The 18,780-nt window shown below is 37.3% G+C and overlaps 1 protein-coding gene across 1 annotated transcript; it reads right to left on the bottom strand.

Moving 5' to 3' along the window:
• Positions 1 to 3,615: 3,615 nt before the first annotated feature.
• Positions 3,616 to 18,355, bottom strand: LOC135696270 (macrophage metalloelastase). Its single transcript, XM_065215614.2, has 5 exons — positions 17,617 to 18,355; positions 12,570 to 13,104; positions 9,406 to 9,699; positions 6,918 to 7,132; positions 3,616 to 6,304 (listed from the first exon to the last, which is right to left on the bottom strand). Exons 1-5 carry the CDS (start codon positions 17,725 to 17,727, stop codon positions 5,921 to 5,923), a joined length of 1,539 nt encoding a protein of 512 aa, XP_065071686.2. The 5' UTR covers positions 17,728 to 18,355; the 3' UTR covers positions 3,616 to 5,920.
• Positions 18,356 to 18,780: the final 425 nt, after the last annotated feature.

Below are 18,780 nucleotides of genomic sequence, written 5' to 3' on the forward strand. Positions count from 1 at the left end.
CGCACTTTCTTTAACCCCCCTACCCAATTTTCGCAACGCTACGCGGTGCCTGATATCACTACGAATATATCAATATACTATTTTCGATTAACCTTTTAGATTAATCAACATTATTTGCATAAAAAGTATTATTAGCTGTTTTCTTTAGTTGGGTTAGTTCAACGCCCAGGGGAGTCAATCAGACTTTTCACAAACGGGGAGATCCATCTGCAATTATCAAAATTCATCTAAAAGTATCGAAAACAAATTTTACAGACCCAAAATTATCAGCTAAAAGGTTTTGATAAGACCAAAATAAATATCAAAATACTAAATCTTGTTGTTGAGCACATAAGATAACACTAGTTACAGTAGGCTACTGTAAAATGTGACTTTGAGCAATGTTGTGAAGACCCCTTGAAATATTCCATATAAAAGCAAGGAGTTTTTTGCCATTAGGGATGCGTTTTCGGTTTGTTCAAACTTGTCGGCAAACAATTGATGCCTCACTCACTTTGTTTGCATATAACGCCTGAATGCACCCACACTGCTTACACCCTAAGTAAAATTTTCAAACAGAGTTTAAAAGAACAGCCAGCCTTCAATTTAACATACTTGCTCTTATAAAAAAGAGTGTATCCCTAATTTGAACAATTTTTGTAACATCAAGGAAGGTTCATCGTATAAGCCAATATAACCCGATACGTTGACTTCCACAAAATCATGGGTGGTTGGCGTTTAGGACTCGTTTACTCGCATATATATATTCTGCCAGGGACACGAATGACTTGCTGGAGCGAGAGCCTTTATTTTAATGTATAAACTCAGGATGTATAGTCTCAATAGAGCCTCTCTAAAGCTACAACCTAGCCCAAAGCAACGTCTTTGCAAGGATTACACCTTACGTCCCCACAATAATCCTGTCGAACCAAAGTTGAACAACCAGAAATGTGTTAGAATTTACGTGACTTGACGCCAATTCAACTTACAGCCTCATTTTGAAAATTCTTCGAAACATTTTGTACAAAATTTTTGACTCAAGAATTTTAGTCTACTTGAAAGTTTTCATTATGTTATTGCTCACGATATTGATTTTGTGACGACAGATAAAAATTTTATAAGGAATTTGACCGTGATTGGCGACCGTGAAGGGGGTTAAAATTTAACCTGGAACGATTATTGGGATAAAATTCCTTACAAGTTTTTAAACTTTATTTCTCCATACAATCTAACATCCAAGCAAAAAAAATGATGAAAATTTGAATTTAGCTGGGAAGTATGGTCATAAAACCAAATCTGAGCTCAAAAAAGTCGTAAAATGAAGTTTGGAGTAATTTCAAAATGAGGCTGGTGACAATGTTCGCGGGTTTAACTACAAGTACCAGAATGCATTGCGTAATGGCGTGATTAGGGGAAAGGTCTACTGGTATATTCAACGACGGACGGTGACAGCGACTGATTGTATTCAAAAACGATACATCAAAAAGAACTTTTCTCTTTGGGATCACTTACGTTTGCGAAATTGATATCTTCGTTATTTCACAATATCAACGCAAGGATTACTTTTAGTTTTTGATTTTATAAAGCACCTTCTAACCTGTGGTATCGGTAGATTATCTACAAAGTAAATCGGTGTAAGAACATGGTAGGCACTTTACGGGTGGTCCATTCCGACGATTTCATTCAACGTTTCATTCAATCGTCTTTGATATTCTTTTTTCAAAAAAGCACAACGTATATGCTCTTTCTGAACAGCATCTGAAACCCTGCAACGGGCAAGAATTTAAGAACTGTTACGGAATTAGACAAACTTTGTTTGGTATTTGTGTCTTCAAATTATTGCCTTTAGGCTTTTGAAAATTGAATTCACCGTTGTGGCATTGGGCTAGTGAGGATGTCTATGTACAAGGGGGAATGCAGGCACTGCGGAGTAGGAGGGCTAGGTGGACTACAGCCCTTAAAATTTTTGCAAAAATGCAAGGTATTATGAAATGAACCACCATAAAAGCCTTTTTTATTTGGTTTTAGCACCCTCGTCTGACTTTATAAGATGTCTCTTTACCGGATAATTGGTTCGTTGAAATGCAACAAGGATAAAGATGCTTTGTTTTACAGGGTGGGTTCGGGGCTAAATCAGTGGCGATTATACGGGGGCCATGCCCCCCCAGAAATTTTCTTTGTCCCTTGTTTTGCCCCCCCCCGGCTTTTTCAAAAGTTTCTATTAAAAATTCAATGTTTTCTGCCGAAGCTATTCAGTTGTTTTTTCACTTTGTTAGGGTTGCTCTCTTTATTTTCGTCAATACTATCTTTATTGCATTTATTTAACAAACTAGGGGCCACGATGAGCGTTTTGGTTTGTAACCGAGGTGGACATTTATGAAATTTTGGCTCCTTTCTAATAAGTTACCAAGCAAAAACCAAGTGTTACCAAGAGTTCTGTAGTTACCAAGAAAACTCATTCTTGACAATCATTTAAATTCTATTTTTGCTATATATTATCACGAAGATCCACCTTCTTGCGGTGGGGTGCGCAGGGTCAGCCCAATACCATCCCAGTATACCTTGGCAATCTACTATTACTTATCGAAATTTTATGACTTGAAATTCTGTGTAACAGAATGATTTGCTTGATCTCATGGAGGTTGGATATAAGACATACCTATTATGGAAAAATTTTACCAATCAACCTCATAAAGCTATTAGATTTTTATTTTATAGAAGTTTAGTTCTTCTGTTGAAAATCATGATCATGATGCATTATTGTTAAACAGATAAAACTCAGTGGAGTAATAGAACAAAGTTACTTTTAGTCAAATAACAAACGGTCCCGAACCTTTAGGGAGCCCCAGCAACAATTTTTCTTTGTTATTTTTCCTAGGGGACACAGCTGCTCCTTACACCACTAATAAAACTATTTGGAAAAATGATAACAAACTTGAAAGAGCTGTACCAAGGACATACTTATCTATGGGGAGCTAAAAACCGGTGCCTTGTAGCTGGCTAATTTTGAGCCACCACGCCACTACTTTACATTCTACTAGTTCCCAAAGTAATAGCTAGAGTTGGCTCCTATAACTGAAAGATTGGCCCCCGGTTAGCCCCTCCATTAATTCAGCTTCGTTGCCCTTTCGTAAAAGTGAAAGAGAGAAAATGATATCCAATGTTGCGGGACTAGAACTTCAGATTTGCTGCCCCGGTGTATAAAAGAGGTAGTGGAGAAACAATATCCAGTTTAATTAGGCTAGGCCTTACAATTGGTTGCCTTTATGTACGTGAAGGTCAGTGGCGGATTTAAGGGGGGGGGCAACTAGGGGCAGTTGCCCCCCCCTCAACGAGTTGAAACAAGTGTGGTGCCCCTTTTTTAGAAATTGTGCGCCCCTTTTGAAGAATGAGAATCAGATGAAAAAGATTCTGAGACCGATAAGTTAATTTGCTTCAAGGATTACCACAAAGTTATGTTGTTTATTCCGAAAATGTATCTGAAATTGCTGTATACAGCGTACTCTCGTCACCAATTTTTGAAAATTTTTCAGCGCCCCGCTACCAACTGCCCCTCCTTCAAATTTGCTCTGGATCCGCCCCTGGTGAAGGTTAGTGGGATCTTAAGATGAGACTTGAATAGAGATACACAAGTAATAGAATGAAGGTAAAAATCTTATTGATGCATACATATAGTATTAACTTACATGTAATATCACTATTTACAACTTTTCATCTTGAGTTGGCATGCTCAAATGTAACAGAAAAAGTATTAAATAAGGAAGATATCAACTTGAACGGCAAAAGAAGAATTTAAAGTTCTGGTCAGATCTTGAAAGTAAAAAATGCTAACAAGACGAAAAACAAAAAGAGTTTCACTGAAGTTTATCACGCCAAACAGCTGAAGATTTCATGCAGATTTCATTCATTATACAAAACTTGCTCTTATATAGGATTATATAAAGATAGAATTTGTAGACTTTGAGGGATAAATGACGTAAGCAACGCCACTATAAACTATATGAGAACATATTAACCACATCTTTACGTTTTATCAAGGGAAACTCGTCTTAGCACGGGTATTTTCTAATGACCTCCAAAATATTCCTGCGACCAGGTAATTTGATCTACAAAGGTAGATTGGAGATTGCAAAAGAATTTTAGCATCTAATAAGTTAGACAGGAGTGTGAAACCTAGCTCGAAAACACGACCTATCTGCTCCATCGGTCGATTTGACTTAAACCTTTTTAATTTACGATTGATTGCTGTAACTCGAATCAACTAAAACGCCAAGCGTCGACTAATATCATGAAGATATAATTTAAGAATAATATTTATATGTTACATCGAATATTACAACTTGATATCAATGAATATTGAAACTGGGCTGCACACTGTCTGGCATTTCATCTCTCTTTGAATTAATATTAGCCTGGTTTTTCAACTATTGGCTACTTTGATTCAAACATGTTATGAGTTCACAGTTTGAACAGACAAAGGCCCAATATAATCTGGGCTGATAAAAACGTTTTTATATTGTTATTATACTGATAATATTTCAAACTGATATTGGCATTGATGAATACCCGAATCAACCCAGTTGGAAATCAACATCCACGCTTAAATTATTGCGTTAAAACCCAGAATTATACAAAATTTAGACATGCTCCCAGAGAACTGGGATCGTCGATGAGATGTTTTTAGTGTTTTTTTACATAAATGTATATCTGAGGAGAGAGGTTTTTCCGGCTTCTACATTGACATTCAAATTTTCTATCAATAAACTCGATCTTATTTGATTTTTTGGAAGCCCTGAAATCCAGGGGTCTCATTCAAACTTAAAAGGGGTGCAAAGAATTGAAAACTTCTGCATCAATAGATCAAAGCAGTGATGGGTAATTTATTCGAAGCTGTCTGGTCGAAGAACAGAAATCTCTCTCCTAACAAATATTGGTATACAAAGGCAATGGTATATTTTGAAAAACAGTAATAAAATATTTAGTAATCAAAATGAGATATTTACACAACTTTAAAATATCAACGCACAACATCGAGAAAATGCTTAAACTATTATATTACATAAGCGAGCCAAAATTCACACAATTCCTCGACGATAAATAAAAATTGAATGACGAAATAAATTCAGTGGGGAAGAAATGTGATTTAAGAAACAGCAGCTGTAAAGAGCAGGCTGGTATCACAAGGCTAAATTAAAACAAAAATACACGCAGGAGCACGGTTATGTATATTAATAGAGGTAGTGTGTTGACTGATTCGTTTTTCAACACAGATGCCCAAAATTATCATACATTTAACACTTGTGCCATGAAAGTGATACGTTTTGTTTTGATTTTCGTAAGCTCAAAGTCTGCTACACTGCGAGCAATTTAGCAATCTAAGAACGAAATACATTGCTCAACATTGCTAGACACTCATGTGAGCATTTCAGGTTAATTAAAAAACTCGTAGCAGGGTTACCTCTTAGAATTAATCAATTACACTGCTAATAGAAATTTGAGGCTCTTGCAAGGCCCGAATTGCAAATCAAACAAGGGTAAAACTAGAAACGAAATCCAGCCTATCTATACACCATAAAACGATTACATTACTTAGCCATCTACAAAAACTATCAAAAATTCATCTCCTTGATTGATGTGCCAAACAAAGATTTCACAGTTTTCGTTTACGTTTCTTTTTACCCAGTTTAGAGCCCTTGAATTTTAATACAATCCTGGAAAATTACATAGTACATAGTTCACAGTGTGTTGTTATTACATTCTCAATCTCTCTTAAAGCGAAAAAATTGGTTAACTAGAGGTATGTATCATTTTTCATTTATGCATCTTTCATGTGCCTGTTTATAGGACTTGATTGGTTGGTTATCATTCCAGTTGCAATCAAAAGGAGATGAATTTGTGACGTTATTTGGTAAGTGAAGTTTCATACATATTAACATTTCAACTATACAAAGCAGAGATTTTTCCATTTCGTTTCAATTAGATAAGGACCTATAGCTTTATTATTGGTTGCATCCCATCGATAATAATAATGTCCTTTGAAAAAATACGAAACATCGTCCCAATAGTATCTAAAAGCTGAATCTAAGTTATCAGGAACCCCGGGGAAGCATTCGCTTATTGTTTTAGGATATCCAGTAGATACTTTATCGGTGGCACTGTCGAATTTGTAGCAAAGGTTCCCTTTAAAGAAATAACTCACTTGAGAACTCAGCGAGAAAGCTGCATCTATATTGTCAGGCACTCCACTCCAACCTGAGCTAATTGACTTAGGATAGCCACTCTCTACCCTGTCGAGTTGATCGTTGTACCGGTAATAATTGCTACCCTGAAAGTGGATATAAATTTTGAATTAGAACATTTAGGTTCATGAAAAAATTGAGAAATAAAGAAGCCATTGGTTCAAGGAGTTAATGCAATCATCAACAATTTATATAAATGAAAAATGTGAAATGGAGGCCATATTACTCTGCATACCAGCCCTCCTTCTGAAATGGCTTCTGTCGTTGCTGGTATTCGTGAGCAATTTGCAAGCAGTGAACTACGTTAAAATGGTTGCCAAAAGGCAATTTTATGATATTTGCCAGTCTTTCATTCAAATACAGCAAGGACTGCGGCTCAAATATTCTGGAAATTTACTCTGACAGCTGTTCAGTGGCTCAGAAAGGAACTGACAGTGCCAGGGAAACATGGCAGTCAAATGATCAAGGACTATAAAGGCCAATGAAAACAAGAGAAAATTAAAATGTTTCCCCGAGCCCCGAAATTATTTTCTGTGTTTTCTACGAAGGCTTTCCAAACTTGAAAAAGTTGTACAGAGGAATGATGACCACCTTTCTAGACTCTGGTAACTGATAGACGCAAAAATCAGTTCCAAAGACACTTCAGAAGAAGTAGTTATCAAAGATATCATAAATGGAAACAAAGCCCTTGTACCTTACCTTAAAAAAGTATGTTTTCCAATTTCCTGCCCAAAGAAAGCCTTCGTCGATATTATTGGGAACCCCTATCCATTGGGTGCCAACACTTTTTGGATAACTTGCTTCGCTTTTACCCGCAGCATCCAAAAATCTCCATGTATTTGCGCCTTTGAAAAAATATGTCCTCCCATTTGCTATCCAGCTGAAAACAGTGTCAATGGAGGTTGAGCATTGCCCTGTTGGAAAATATAATCTTGAAATAAGTTATCTAGAATCTTGAAAAATGTGCTTAAATCTCATTAGTTAACAAGCACTGAAAATGTAAAATTCAAATCTTTTATTTGCCAAAGTTTATGATAATATTTAGTTTCTCTCAAAAACCATGACAGGACCATACCAAACATACTAGAACAATGAATTTCGTCCGCTACTGCTCCTCAGCGAAAATCTTAGGCTGGCAACACTAATAAGAGACCCATTAGGTGCTGGGCCTTTTGTGGAAAACGATGATATTCAACGAGAAAACAGCAACCTTCTTTTTGCATTACGCATGGCTTTATGATAAAATCAGGTCTTAGGAGGTGAATAAAACGTACCATTTAGGATTTTAGTAATGAATATTCTTTGATAAGTTTCTTAAATCGTAATGGGGTTTTAAAAAAACCTAACAATGAATAACGTAACAGAAGAAGCATGTAACAAAGTTTTGAAGTTCCGTTTAAAAGCTTCAAAAAACATTTAGACCCATCGTTTGAGTGGAATAACTGTCGTCAAATTATCATTTTATTCACTAAGAACTTTTTTATACCATTTTGAATTCATACTTCTATAGGGTATGCACAATTATCAGTGAGTTTAAGAACTTGCCAACGATAAAAAACAGTTCTAGGAAATGTTTCTCAAATATTGAGAGCATGTGATGCTTGATTTTTTACAAAACGATTTCATGCAGAAATACGTGGGTGCTGAAGCTTGCTCGAGTGTCATGCTCGACAACATTGAGGCATCTGCTGGAGACAGCTTCTCCGTAATAACTCATTTTCTGTTCAATTTGTGTGCTTTTTCAGGACACTTAGTCTTTGATAAAAATACGAAATTGTCTACCAATATGGCGTTGTTGGTTAAGCATATAGGCTGCTCCTTCAGATTCTGAGTAAAGGAACCAACATCCGCCTCGCGTTTGATACAGCATTTAGAATCTGGAATCGTGCTCTTTGAAATAGAAAATATTGACTGTGTAAGGAAATCATTTCCAAAAACTCACAGACAGTTTACATAAACGTTGCAAGAGGCTGGAGATAACACCTCAATACAATTTACCTAAATCTACGATTGGTTTTGTTGGTTTAAAGGCTATGAAGGAATTGAGAGAGTCTAGCACTGGGTAAGGATTTTACTTTGGCTGTTTAATGATCGGTTTTTCCAATTAAAAGCATGTTTGCTGCCTGCCACCTCAACTGTAGTCATCTGGCGGTGACTGTTTGCGTTTCAGAGAATACACGACAGAAGAATTCAGACTATGAGCTGAGCGCAAAGAGCATGATCCCCATTTGCAGTGCTGTTATCGCTAAATAAGCATTTACAGACTGCCTAGATTGAGCACAAAGCACTTATTCAGATTCAAGGATTGCAATAAAACGTGTTTGGATTTTGATGTATCTGTAGAGTTACTCATCATCAAAATTGTATCAAATTGGGTGCCCAGTAAAATGCAATGAAAATCCCAAAGATAATAGCAACTCAGGAGGGTCTATTAACTTAATTATGTTTTCGGGGCCTCAGACGAATTAGAAACAGTGATGGGATTATTACACAAGAGAATGAATAGTAAATGGAAATTCAACATAATAAATTAGAATCTTTGCAAGATGAGTAATGTCCGATTTTAGGTATTAAAAGTAACTGCCTTCCGATTAAACGATTATAGACTAAGATCTATTTGATGAAATAAAAAACCAAAATCAAAATGATGAAAATTCTAAAACAAACATCGTTCTATCAAGTGAATAAATCACATACGGATAGTGCAATTCTAGAAACAGGAACATGGGATCTATGGCCAGGGACTGATTTACCGTGGGATACGGGGCTGTGGCATCCACTCCCAATATTTTTGCGTCGTTCAGAAAAATTTGCATTGATTCAGTAAAAAGATTTTTCTGATAGTCAGGTGTAATCAAATGACGCTAAAATTTTACTTTATTTATCTTCTTATTTTCTTTATCTCATAGCTAAAAATGGAATTGTAAAAACAAGCCCTTCCATCATTTTGAAGGCACATGAAGGGCGTGATAACAAAATCTAGCCATGATCTAATACCCCTCAATCTTGCTCTGTCTCTGGCATTCAGTGGTCGTATTAAAGTTTTGTTAAGAGACAAGAAAATTGAGTACAGAAAACCGTCTGTTGGAAACCTTTATAGTATATAGCACTAGAAACTAGAGTAAGTACTGTGTTGATTCAGGTGATGGGACGATCAATGCAAGGAGAAAAAAGTTAGATTACTCACCGTACATAGCTTGCGCGCCCCTGATGTCATCATCAGCAAGTGTTGTGGCACTACCTGCATGGTACAACGGGGACATAATTGATCCTGTGACTGAAGAGTGCTTCAGACCAAGCGAGTGTCCAATTTCGTGCACTGCAACCTTGTAAAGACTTTTTGAGGTTGTTGGCACCGTAGACAAACCGGTCACCCATGCTTCATCCTCGTCAAAATGGACATCACCACCAGCTGAAGGATAAAATGCATGGCCAAGAGTGTTTCCGGGGCCATCAAATGGTTTTCCATCTCCGTGTGAAACTAAAAATTGAGGCAAAAAATTAAGCACGAGTTCTATGGATCTTACCTTAATTTCATAGACTAAAGAATCATCATCACTCAGGAGATTGCTAAATGTTTCGAACTTTGTCTAAGTGTTTTAACGATTTATTGATGTTATGCTAAGACTGGAAACTAATCAGTGAAAAACTAGGATTGGTTTTTAACTCTCATTACTAAAAGAAAAAGATCACGGTTACAATATGAAGGTAAATCTTCACATAGTGCTGCTATCGGACGAAACAACGGGTTTGTTTTGAATAAAATAGAAACTAATAACAGTAGTTTATCTTCAGTGGGATAAAATGGATCATCATGATTATATGTACTTCAAAAGATTCATTTCTAACTGGAAGAGGTCCCAACAGAGGACCTGGCTACAAGTATTAGATGTACTTGTTTTGGAAAGTCCACTGCATTCTATTTGAGAGCTGATTTAGCACAGAAGAGTTATCAAGGATATTTAATTGATTTCCTCAACAATCATAAACTTTTAACTAACAAAAGCAGGAGGAGAAGGACAATTATGAGCTAAGGGCAAGCAGACAACGCTATGCTTTTATGTCATCCTTTTAAAAGCGGCGATAAAGTGAAGCGAAAACTGCGCATCCTGATCTTGGTTCAATGCTTGTGAGAACAGCCTTTTGTACTGCAGCGGTATTTGTATTCTGCGGGGGCGTACGGATCTGCTGATGCAGACATGGAGCATGAGCACGAGATCTAGGCACAATGCCTTATCGGAAACAGAGTCAATTACTTGAAAAGGCGGAAAACGCTCAAAGGTATCGAGAAATTGCCTTCAATAAATTGCAGCCTTTGTTGGATGTTTTAAAAGGCATGTTTATACATCCGAGATCTTCCACTCAGTCAATGAAGACCTCTTTCAGCTTATCCGTAGCTTGCGTTAGGATGTAAAAGAGAGTAAATATAGGTATGAACATCCAGCCGCTTGTTTACAATATTCAAGTCTGCATTGCTACGAGGCAAAGCCCGTTGGCGTCTGTTCGCTGCTTGCCTTTGTTAAGTTCAATGCCTACATCTATCCCATACATATGAAAGGACAGGAAAGTTTAAATTCCCGTCTACAATAACACTCGAGTATGCGTTGCAAATTTCCTAGATCGGTCTTCTCTATAATTAGCCATGTATGTCTTCATCAAATCCCTGAATCATATAAGCATTTAATAGCAAATACAACCATTCGTTGATTGAATCATTTATTATTCTAGTGGATTCATTCTTCTCTTTATTCATACATTCATCGGCATACCCTTGATCAATTCCCTCCGTTTCATCATGCATTTCTTACTCCACATAACTAACACAACATTGATAAAACTTCTACCAGTCTACTTAAAGTCAAAATCAACGAATAAAAACGAGGTATGCTGCAGTGACGTAGCTACAAGCAATCCCCTGCCCACCCCACCTTGAGTCCAATTTCTTCTTCCAAAGTCTTTATCATCAAATGCTTACTTAAAGAATAACTCACACAAAATCTAACACAAAGTCATAATGTTCGTATGCCACCAATGCAAATGTGCATTGTACTACAAGTCAAAGAACAGATTTGCTCCTTTCCTTAGAAACAAGCTGAAGATCACAAATGCAGTAGATACACAGAATTTAAGATATTTCCACTTCATACTGGTTAGTATGATTATATCGTAACACATGTTGGTATTTTAACACTCATTCACAAATCAAGAGGCCAGCGCAAAGGTTATACCACACATTAAGGTGAAACAGAAGATTCGAATAGATAACAATGGTGAGAGAATCCCTTGCAAGTAGGCGTAAAGGTTTTATCTCAAACCTTATTTTCAGGTTGGGCAATCCTTAAAATTGTATCATTTTCAGCTTGACATCGACTTTCCTTCTAATCCTTTCTAAAGGTCGGTTCCTTTTTAAACATCTTTTGTTACTTACTGTCAACAAGATGGATTTTCTGGGTAACAGTCCCAATTAGAAGCCAGAAAGAGTCCGTTATGACGCAAGCTATAAGATCCATATACTTTTTGTATCAGTCAAAGAGGCCAAGAAAAATAGAGAAACGGGAGGTCTCTCAGTCACCATCCTTCCCTCCTCCGCCGCTGCGCTGCATTCACACCATTCCACATCAGCCAATCCGAACACCATCGCCTCTTCTAAATGTGTACATTTTTAGTCCGTTTACTTTTGCTCTGATGAAGCCCCGTATGTCGGAGCGAAATATTAACCTTCATTAATTTACGCGTATTTATTGTTGTTCATTCTCGTCGCATTGCGGTGTTTCTTATTTGCTACATTTTCATCGATTTTTTGCCGCAAGGACTCCTTGGAGTCCGTCGAGCAGACTGCTATCGTGACCTTTATTTTATTCACACAATGATGAATAAGGCCGTTGAAAAAAATGAGTCGGAGCAGAGCACTCGAACTATGCAAATACTATGCTGCTTTTTCACTGTTTTGAGGAAAGATTTCAGCTGGACTTGCTTCACTGACCCTAAGGATAGACCGAGGTAGATTTACGTACTGAACAGTAGTCAGGTGCAACTGAAATGGTTTTCCTCATCACCGCTATATTGAAACATGCTTGGAACCATTCACTCGATGATTACGTCTTATCGAGATAATAACACCTATTTATCATATCTTTCCTGAGAGGAAGGGCAAGCCGAAAATTTTTGCTTTTCACCTCAGTTCAAGCATCCAGGAACTAAAATTTCAAAATTTTTCGAATGGTTTACTCATGACTTCATCTATTACTGCACTCGTTTGAACCCAGTTGGGCAAGTTTTCCCCTGCCCAACAAACAAAATCAGCCAAAAGAGAAATGAACTTGAATGAATGGCAGAAAGGCGTTTACTTACGCGAGGCAAAGCGGACATTGATGTCGGCTCCCTGACTGTTGTCTGTGTATGTGAAAGTAAGTGGGGAAACCTCTGCCCAACGACTGAACGCAAGTTTAAGAACTTCCTTCTGATCATTGATGGCAAGCTTTGAACTTGGTTGTGATATGGAATATGTAAGGGCAGTCTTTGACCATTTGCTGCCCTCTACAACAAACCTCCTTCGTCGCATTATATCAGGCAACCATGAAACGTGTGGCCTCTTGTCTTCAACTCCGCATCTCGGCAGGCTCATTAGTTGCAAAGTTTCAGAATCGAGCATCATTGTCTTTTTCAAGGACATGAATTCTTGAAAATCTCCCAAGGCCCTTGGTATCTCACCCCTTCCATAGTTATTTGATGACGTCACTGACTTTTCGGGCTGCGCAGGAGCCGTCGTGGGTACTGAGGTGTTCACAACGCTATTGTTGCTTGTCACATTGATTGCACCATTAGCGAGGGGTGTACTTGTTGTTGGAGTTTTATCCGGCAGATAACCATATTTAACCAGATATTTCTAGGTAAAAGAAAGTTTTTTTGCGTTGAATTCTTGATAACAATATCGATAAAATCATTGATTCAACAAGCAGTTTATTTTCACTTAACACGAAAATTTATTTGACCAAAACATAGAAATCCAAGTAATTTTTGTAGGTAGTGTCACAAAGAAAGTCTTCGACCAGTATAGACTTAAATAATAGAAACAAAATAATTTAAGATGAAAAAATTACTCCATTTCATAATGCCGAGTAGGACTGCCAGGATTTTAGACTGTCATATAGATTAAAAGTTAAGAGAAAATCATTTGCTTGACTAAGGGAAAATCTCAACCTATTTCTATAAAGATTCAAAAAATTACTTTTAGACTGTTTTGTTTCATAGTGCTCGACGCCGGCAGAGCCGATCGCCCGATGCTCGTACGGAACTGCAACATATAGAACAGTCATGTCATATACACCGAAGTGTCTACAGAATTTCAGATATGGAGCATAATGTGATAACGCTCATTAACAACTACGTGCTTAATTCATAATTAACAGAATATCAACAAGCTTAAAGCGACAGCAACATGAGCGTTAGACTAGGTACAAATTATTTTACGAGTCGTTATGGGCGACGTATAGTTGCAATTAACATAAATCTCGGATGTTAACGATTGCTCGTGAAGCAATTAATCATTAGGACATATCCTACAAGTGGATTGATTGCGAAATAAACATTTTCAAATCAAATTAATTGCGGATATTTGTTAACATTTTGCTACAGCAGTTACTCATTTGGATGTTTCAAATCATGGTCAGCTCGCTTCCCTGTCAAGTTGCCCCCTTCTTTTCAACAATCACTGATAAGGGATGTTTTCATTGCAATATAGTGTATCAAACTGCTTTGATTGGCAGTCCACGTGATTTCAATGCCCCTGTCGGGATACCGTATTTCCTCTAATGAACGCCGTCCGCCCTCTGATAAACGATGCCCTCTATTGAACGCCGTATCTTGAAAAGCGGCGTTCATTAGAGAACACACCAGACAAGAATCAAGGAATCGCTTATGCGCTAACTGTTCAAAAGCTATGAAAGTTTTTATGTCATAGTGACGAGGACTCCGACGGAAACTGGGATATTGACATTTCTGGACATTGCCATAGCGTGAACACATCTTTTGTGAACTTTATAAAATTGTTCACACAATCTTAACTATGTGTTTTTGGGAAAAAACAGCGTTTAACGTCTGTTTCTATCTTTTTTCATTGCACTTTTCTTGTCATTTGTCATTTGACAAACTTTTCATTTTGTATTGAACACCGCCCTCTGAAAAACGCCGCACTCTATTGAACGCCGCATCCAAAATTTGAAGTTTGTAATAAAGGCCGGGGCGTTTTTAGAGGAATTACGGTATTGCGAGCTGAATTTTTTTATCAAGCAAGCATGTGAGATAATATACTTAGTGAAAAACAAAGCAGAACGTTTTAAGAATATACATTGATACGCAAGAAAATAAATTAGGAAGGGCAGGGTCTCCGATTCACTTTAACTTTAATCATACCAGGGTTCTATAGATACACTTTTTTCCTGCAAGGAAGTTTCATGTCTCTATGCTTGCAAAGATGAGTGGGTACTTTGCAACAGATAAACTCTTGTCTTCCTTAGTTCGTTAATATCACCAAACACAAACCCGCAGAAATGTTTTGAGTTGAGATTTTAAATTGCTATGAAACTGGTGACTGCTGCACACCCCTTAGTGATCAATGTTTACAACTCGAATTTTATGCCATTTTCTGTTGACGCGCTTAATCGTTCCTTTCCAAAGTACACAAGTTGTATATCCGTTTTCTTTATTTTCTCAAAGCTATACCATGCTCATCAGGGCCAGCAAGCGAAGGAGTCCCATTATTGGTGCCTAGAAATAACTATGCTGCATACATTCATGCTTAGTAGGCAGCTTAAAAACAGTCAGCCTAAACTTACATTTATTGGTTCTTACAAAAAAGAGTGTAAGTGGATGGCAATACAATACAAAGCCACTTTCTTTCACAGAAAGTTAACTAAATGTAAAAAAATCTTTGCCATGATAGGATGTTTTGCTACCCCCATTCCGTGCTAATTTTTTTTATTTAGCATCACCAAAGGCATATCAGACTATTGGTTGTATTACACTAAAACTGTGCTGAATGAAGCAGCGATGCTCTTCTATAGAAATCCTGTCTATGTGCCTTGACAATACTGTCTCGTTATTTCTAGAAAACAAATAAAAAGCAAACATCCCTGCCGCTCTGTGTAACGGTCACATAGAGGGTTGCATCGTGTTTGGAAATTGCCGAATAGAGGGATAGCTATTGAAACCCATGCCCTTTGAGTAGAATGTTCCCATGGGCAATTTGGCGGGTCATTGCTGACTGTTCAAGGGAGTCATATCATACGATCAAGTCTAACTCTTGGCGACAAGAGACGAATCTGCCGGTCACCTTTGATTCCATTCATTGGATAATCTGGGCTAACACCTGTTTGGTCATTCATTCACTTCCTACGGGGTCGCATACAGACAAGTCACTAGAAATCATGTCACTTCACGAGGAAACATGTAAAATTGTGCGAAACAGGCGGCTTTTGACGCATAAAGAACCAGAGCCAATAGCGGTAGTACCTCCTCCTCTTGCCGAAATCCAGAACATTTACTTGCTCGAACACTTACCTCATCTAGGAACCCCTGGTTTAAGAAAACTTAAAGATGCGTCACAGTCTTTTAAGTTTCTCCTTAGGCGAGGGTCAGTTTAAGAAAAGTAACTTTCAATAAAAGCAATAAACTGAATTGAATAGGCCTGTAAACTTTTCTTGCTAACGAAACCGAAAGAATACAACCATTTTCTATTAGCATTTGGTTATCTTCGACCTGCAACAAGACATTCCGTTTTTTATAAGAATACTATAAACTTTGTCCAGCCTCGAAAATATTTTTGTTTTGAGCCTGAACATATTCTTAAAGTATATTTTTTCAAATCTGATCTGGTTTCAGGGGAACATTGCTCGCCCTCAAATAAAAACCAAGTTTTTTAAAAAAAGGAGATGTGTCAGTAATGCTATTATCTGTTATGAACATGGCAGAATAAGCAACTGCTGAAAAATGAGACAAATATGTCAGCTGAAACTGAGCAATACGTGTTACAAAAATGCTCTTAAAAATATTGCTTCTTGAAAACATTATTCTTCTAAAAATTTCTGGGGTCAGTTTCCCAGAATAAAACTTGGGGACATTGTCCCCGAATGAGCAGGAGACGTAAGAACCCATGTTTTAATAGGGGTTTATCGGAGGACGAAGATAGGTCAACAATAAAAAAAGGAGAAAATGCAAAATTTAGAGATTGACTCTGCAAGTTGAAGTTCTGTTTTCAAGCGGATTACTTATGGGAGGTCTTTTCGTAAATAAAACTCAGTTTGATTGACAAACGTCTCTCTTCCTAAAAATCAGCAGAGCGCCGCAGGAAGCAACCTTGTCCTTGTCAAGCATCAGCATATCGTTTGCGAAACAATTTATCTTTCGGTCGTCATGGCTCACTTCATACATGCCCTGTTTGTTTAACAGGACTCGAAAAGGTTCATTTGTTACAGATAACAAGAGCTCTGTCATTTTAATTGAAACAATTTTCTGTCATTGTAACGACTGCCCCTTTTATCAACCATTCGAACAACAGGATGGGATTTGCAGTACTTGTGTTTGTATTCACAATTTTATTCAAATAATTCCCTCTTATCGCCACTAAACACATGGATGTTGCGATTTATACGACATGCATCCTATTTTCTTAACAAATTGTTAAATATTTACTGTAACAACACTGGCGTATTCTTACCCATAAAAATGCTAAAAAATTTTCAACCAATCTTTTGACTTTTCTCTCAACACAAATAGACAAATATTTGTCAACAACTGTCTATGAGGCTCAACAACTTTTCAAATGCAGCTTTGGTTGCATATCATTACTATGCTTTATCCTGATAAACAACAAAACAGCCTTGATTTTGGAATATTCAAATGTCGGTTATAAGTCAATTCTAATTTGTAAGTCTGATGTTAAAGTTTCTTTCTATATCTTATTTCTTTGTAAAGCACATACTTTTTAAAAAAGTATTAAGTGCTCAGTTCTACAGTCGAGGTTATCATAATTCAGTTGGAGTTGTATTGATAATTTTCTATTCCAGGGAAGGCGTGTAAATTTATTCTGTGCGTATGCAGTAAACATACCTCACATTAATCATGCTTCTTTGGATTAGAGTAATAGTTGGGGTTAAATCTATCCCCTAGATTGCACCCTTAAATGTTGTCCCCTTCATCTGAACCCTTGGATCAGATCTGCTGGGCAAAACGCTATTTTATCAAAGTACTGATACAAGTCTTGATTTTATTATCCAGGCCATTTTTAAAACGTCCCTTCGTTCAACAGTGTAATGTGAAGATATCCCGCAAATGGGTATGCTCTTCTAGAATTTAGTAGAAATGGTTTTATAGAAATTCACACAAGCGAAAACTTTCTTACCATGACCTGATCTGTTGTCATGCTTGTCGAGCTGTAGCTGTAGTCAACAGGCATCGTCCATACTCTCCAAGCGTTGACGGTCATCAAAACGAATAATACTAATAATGACATCTTTGGCAAAAACGGTTCTCAAACCTGCCTGTGTTATATCTTCGCTCTCTAGAATTGAAAAGGCAAGGCTTAAATTCTTGACTTAACAATCGCCGAGTCTGCTACACTTTATATCTTTTTCTCTGCCGTACTGCAGGCGTCAAAGTCTCTTCTGACCAGAGGACGAATGCACTCTTGTTTTTAAAGACCCAATTAAGATCAACAATAGGCTTCCGGAAAACCAACTTTGCTATGTATCAATGACTTTTGCGTTAACTATCTGACCCCCCCGTAAAGTTGCGGTCACAATGTCAGTGAAGAATTGCCTTGGAATTCGCAATAAAATTTTCTTCTCGCTCATACCGCAGTACTAATCTGCATTTAAAACTGTATCCACGTTGCTATCGGCAATAACCTGAGTTTCTGAGGCTGCGTTTGCACACTGGAGACACGTCGCCTGCTGAGATTAGCTTCCCGAGATAAACCCACTCTCGGCTGGTGACTGGTGTTGCCTTCTGCATACATCCTCTTTTGCTTTCTCATTAACTAGGGAAGCAAGGCAGATCTTTGCCATAGAACTTAGAACCCAAATTGTCCACCAAAATTCCTACAAACCTGTTGTAAACATAAATTTACTTTGCATAGGACGATGCATTTTATTACTATTCATCCATAGAATCATGACAACATAAGATCTTGATAGAACACATCCATGAAGTCTACATTCATTTTTCCATTCCATTCACTAATCCATTCATTCTTTGACTTCTTGTCATTTCCCTACTATGTACGTAACAGGGATTAAATGCTTTATCTGTGGTATCAGGACACACTCATTCAACTACTGAATTGCATTTGATTTCACTCTCTTTTCTGATGTCATACTCTTCCATTGAGGTCTTTCGATCAATACATTAAATCAATGGAAAATATTTTTCATGTTAGGTTTTGTTACGCGTGAAAACAATGCCACTACCGTGATCTTACGTGTTTCAAAGTTTGTTTTGTCAAAAAAAACATTTCGTATGTTCCAGCTTGTGGTTAGTTACAGAATTGCGTGATTACATTTCTAAT

The sequence above is a fragment of the Rhopilema esculentum genome, chromosome 14 (genome assembly GCF_057945365.1).
Source record: "Rhopilema esculentum isolate cy_ngs chromosome 14, ASM5794536v1, whole genome shotgun sequence".
NCBI classification, from domain to species: Eukaryota; Metazoa; Cnidaria; class Scyphozoa; order Rhizostomeae; family Rhizostomatidae; genus Rhopilema; species Rhopilema esculentum.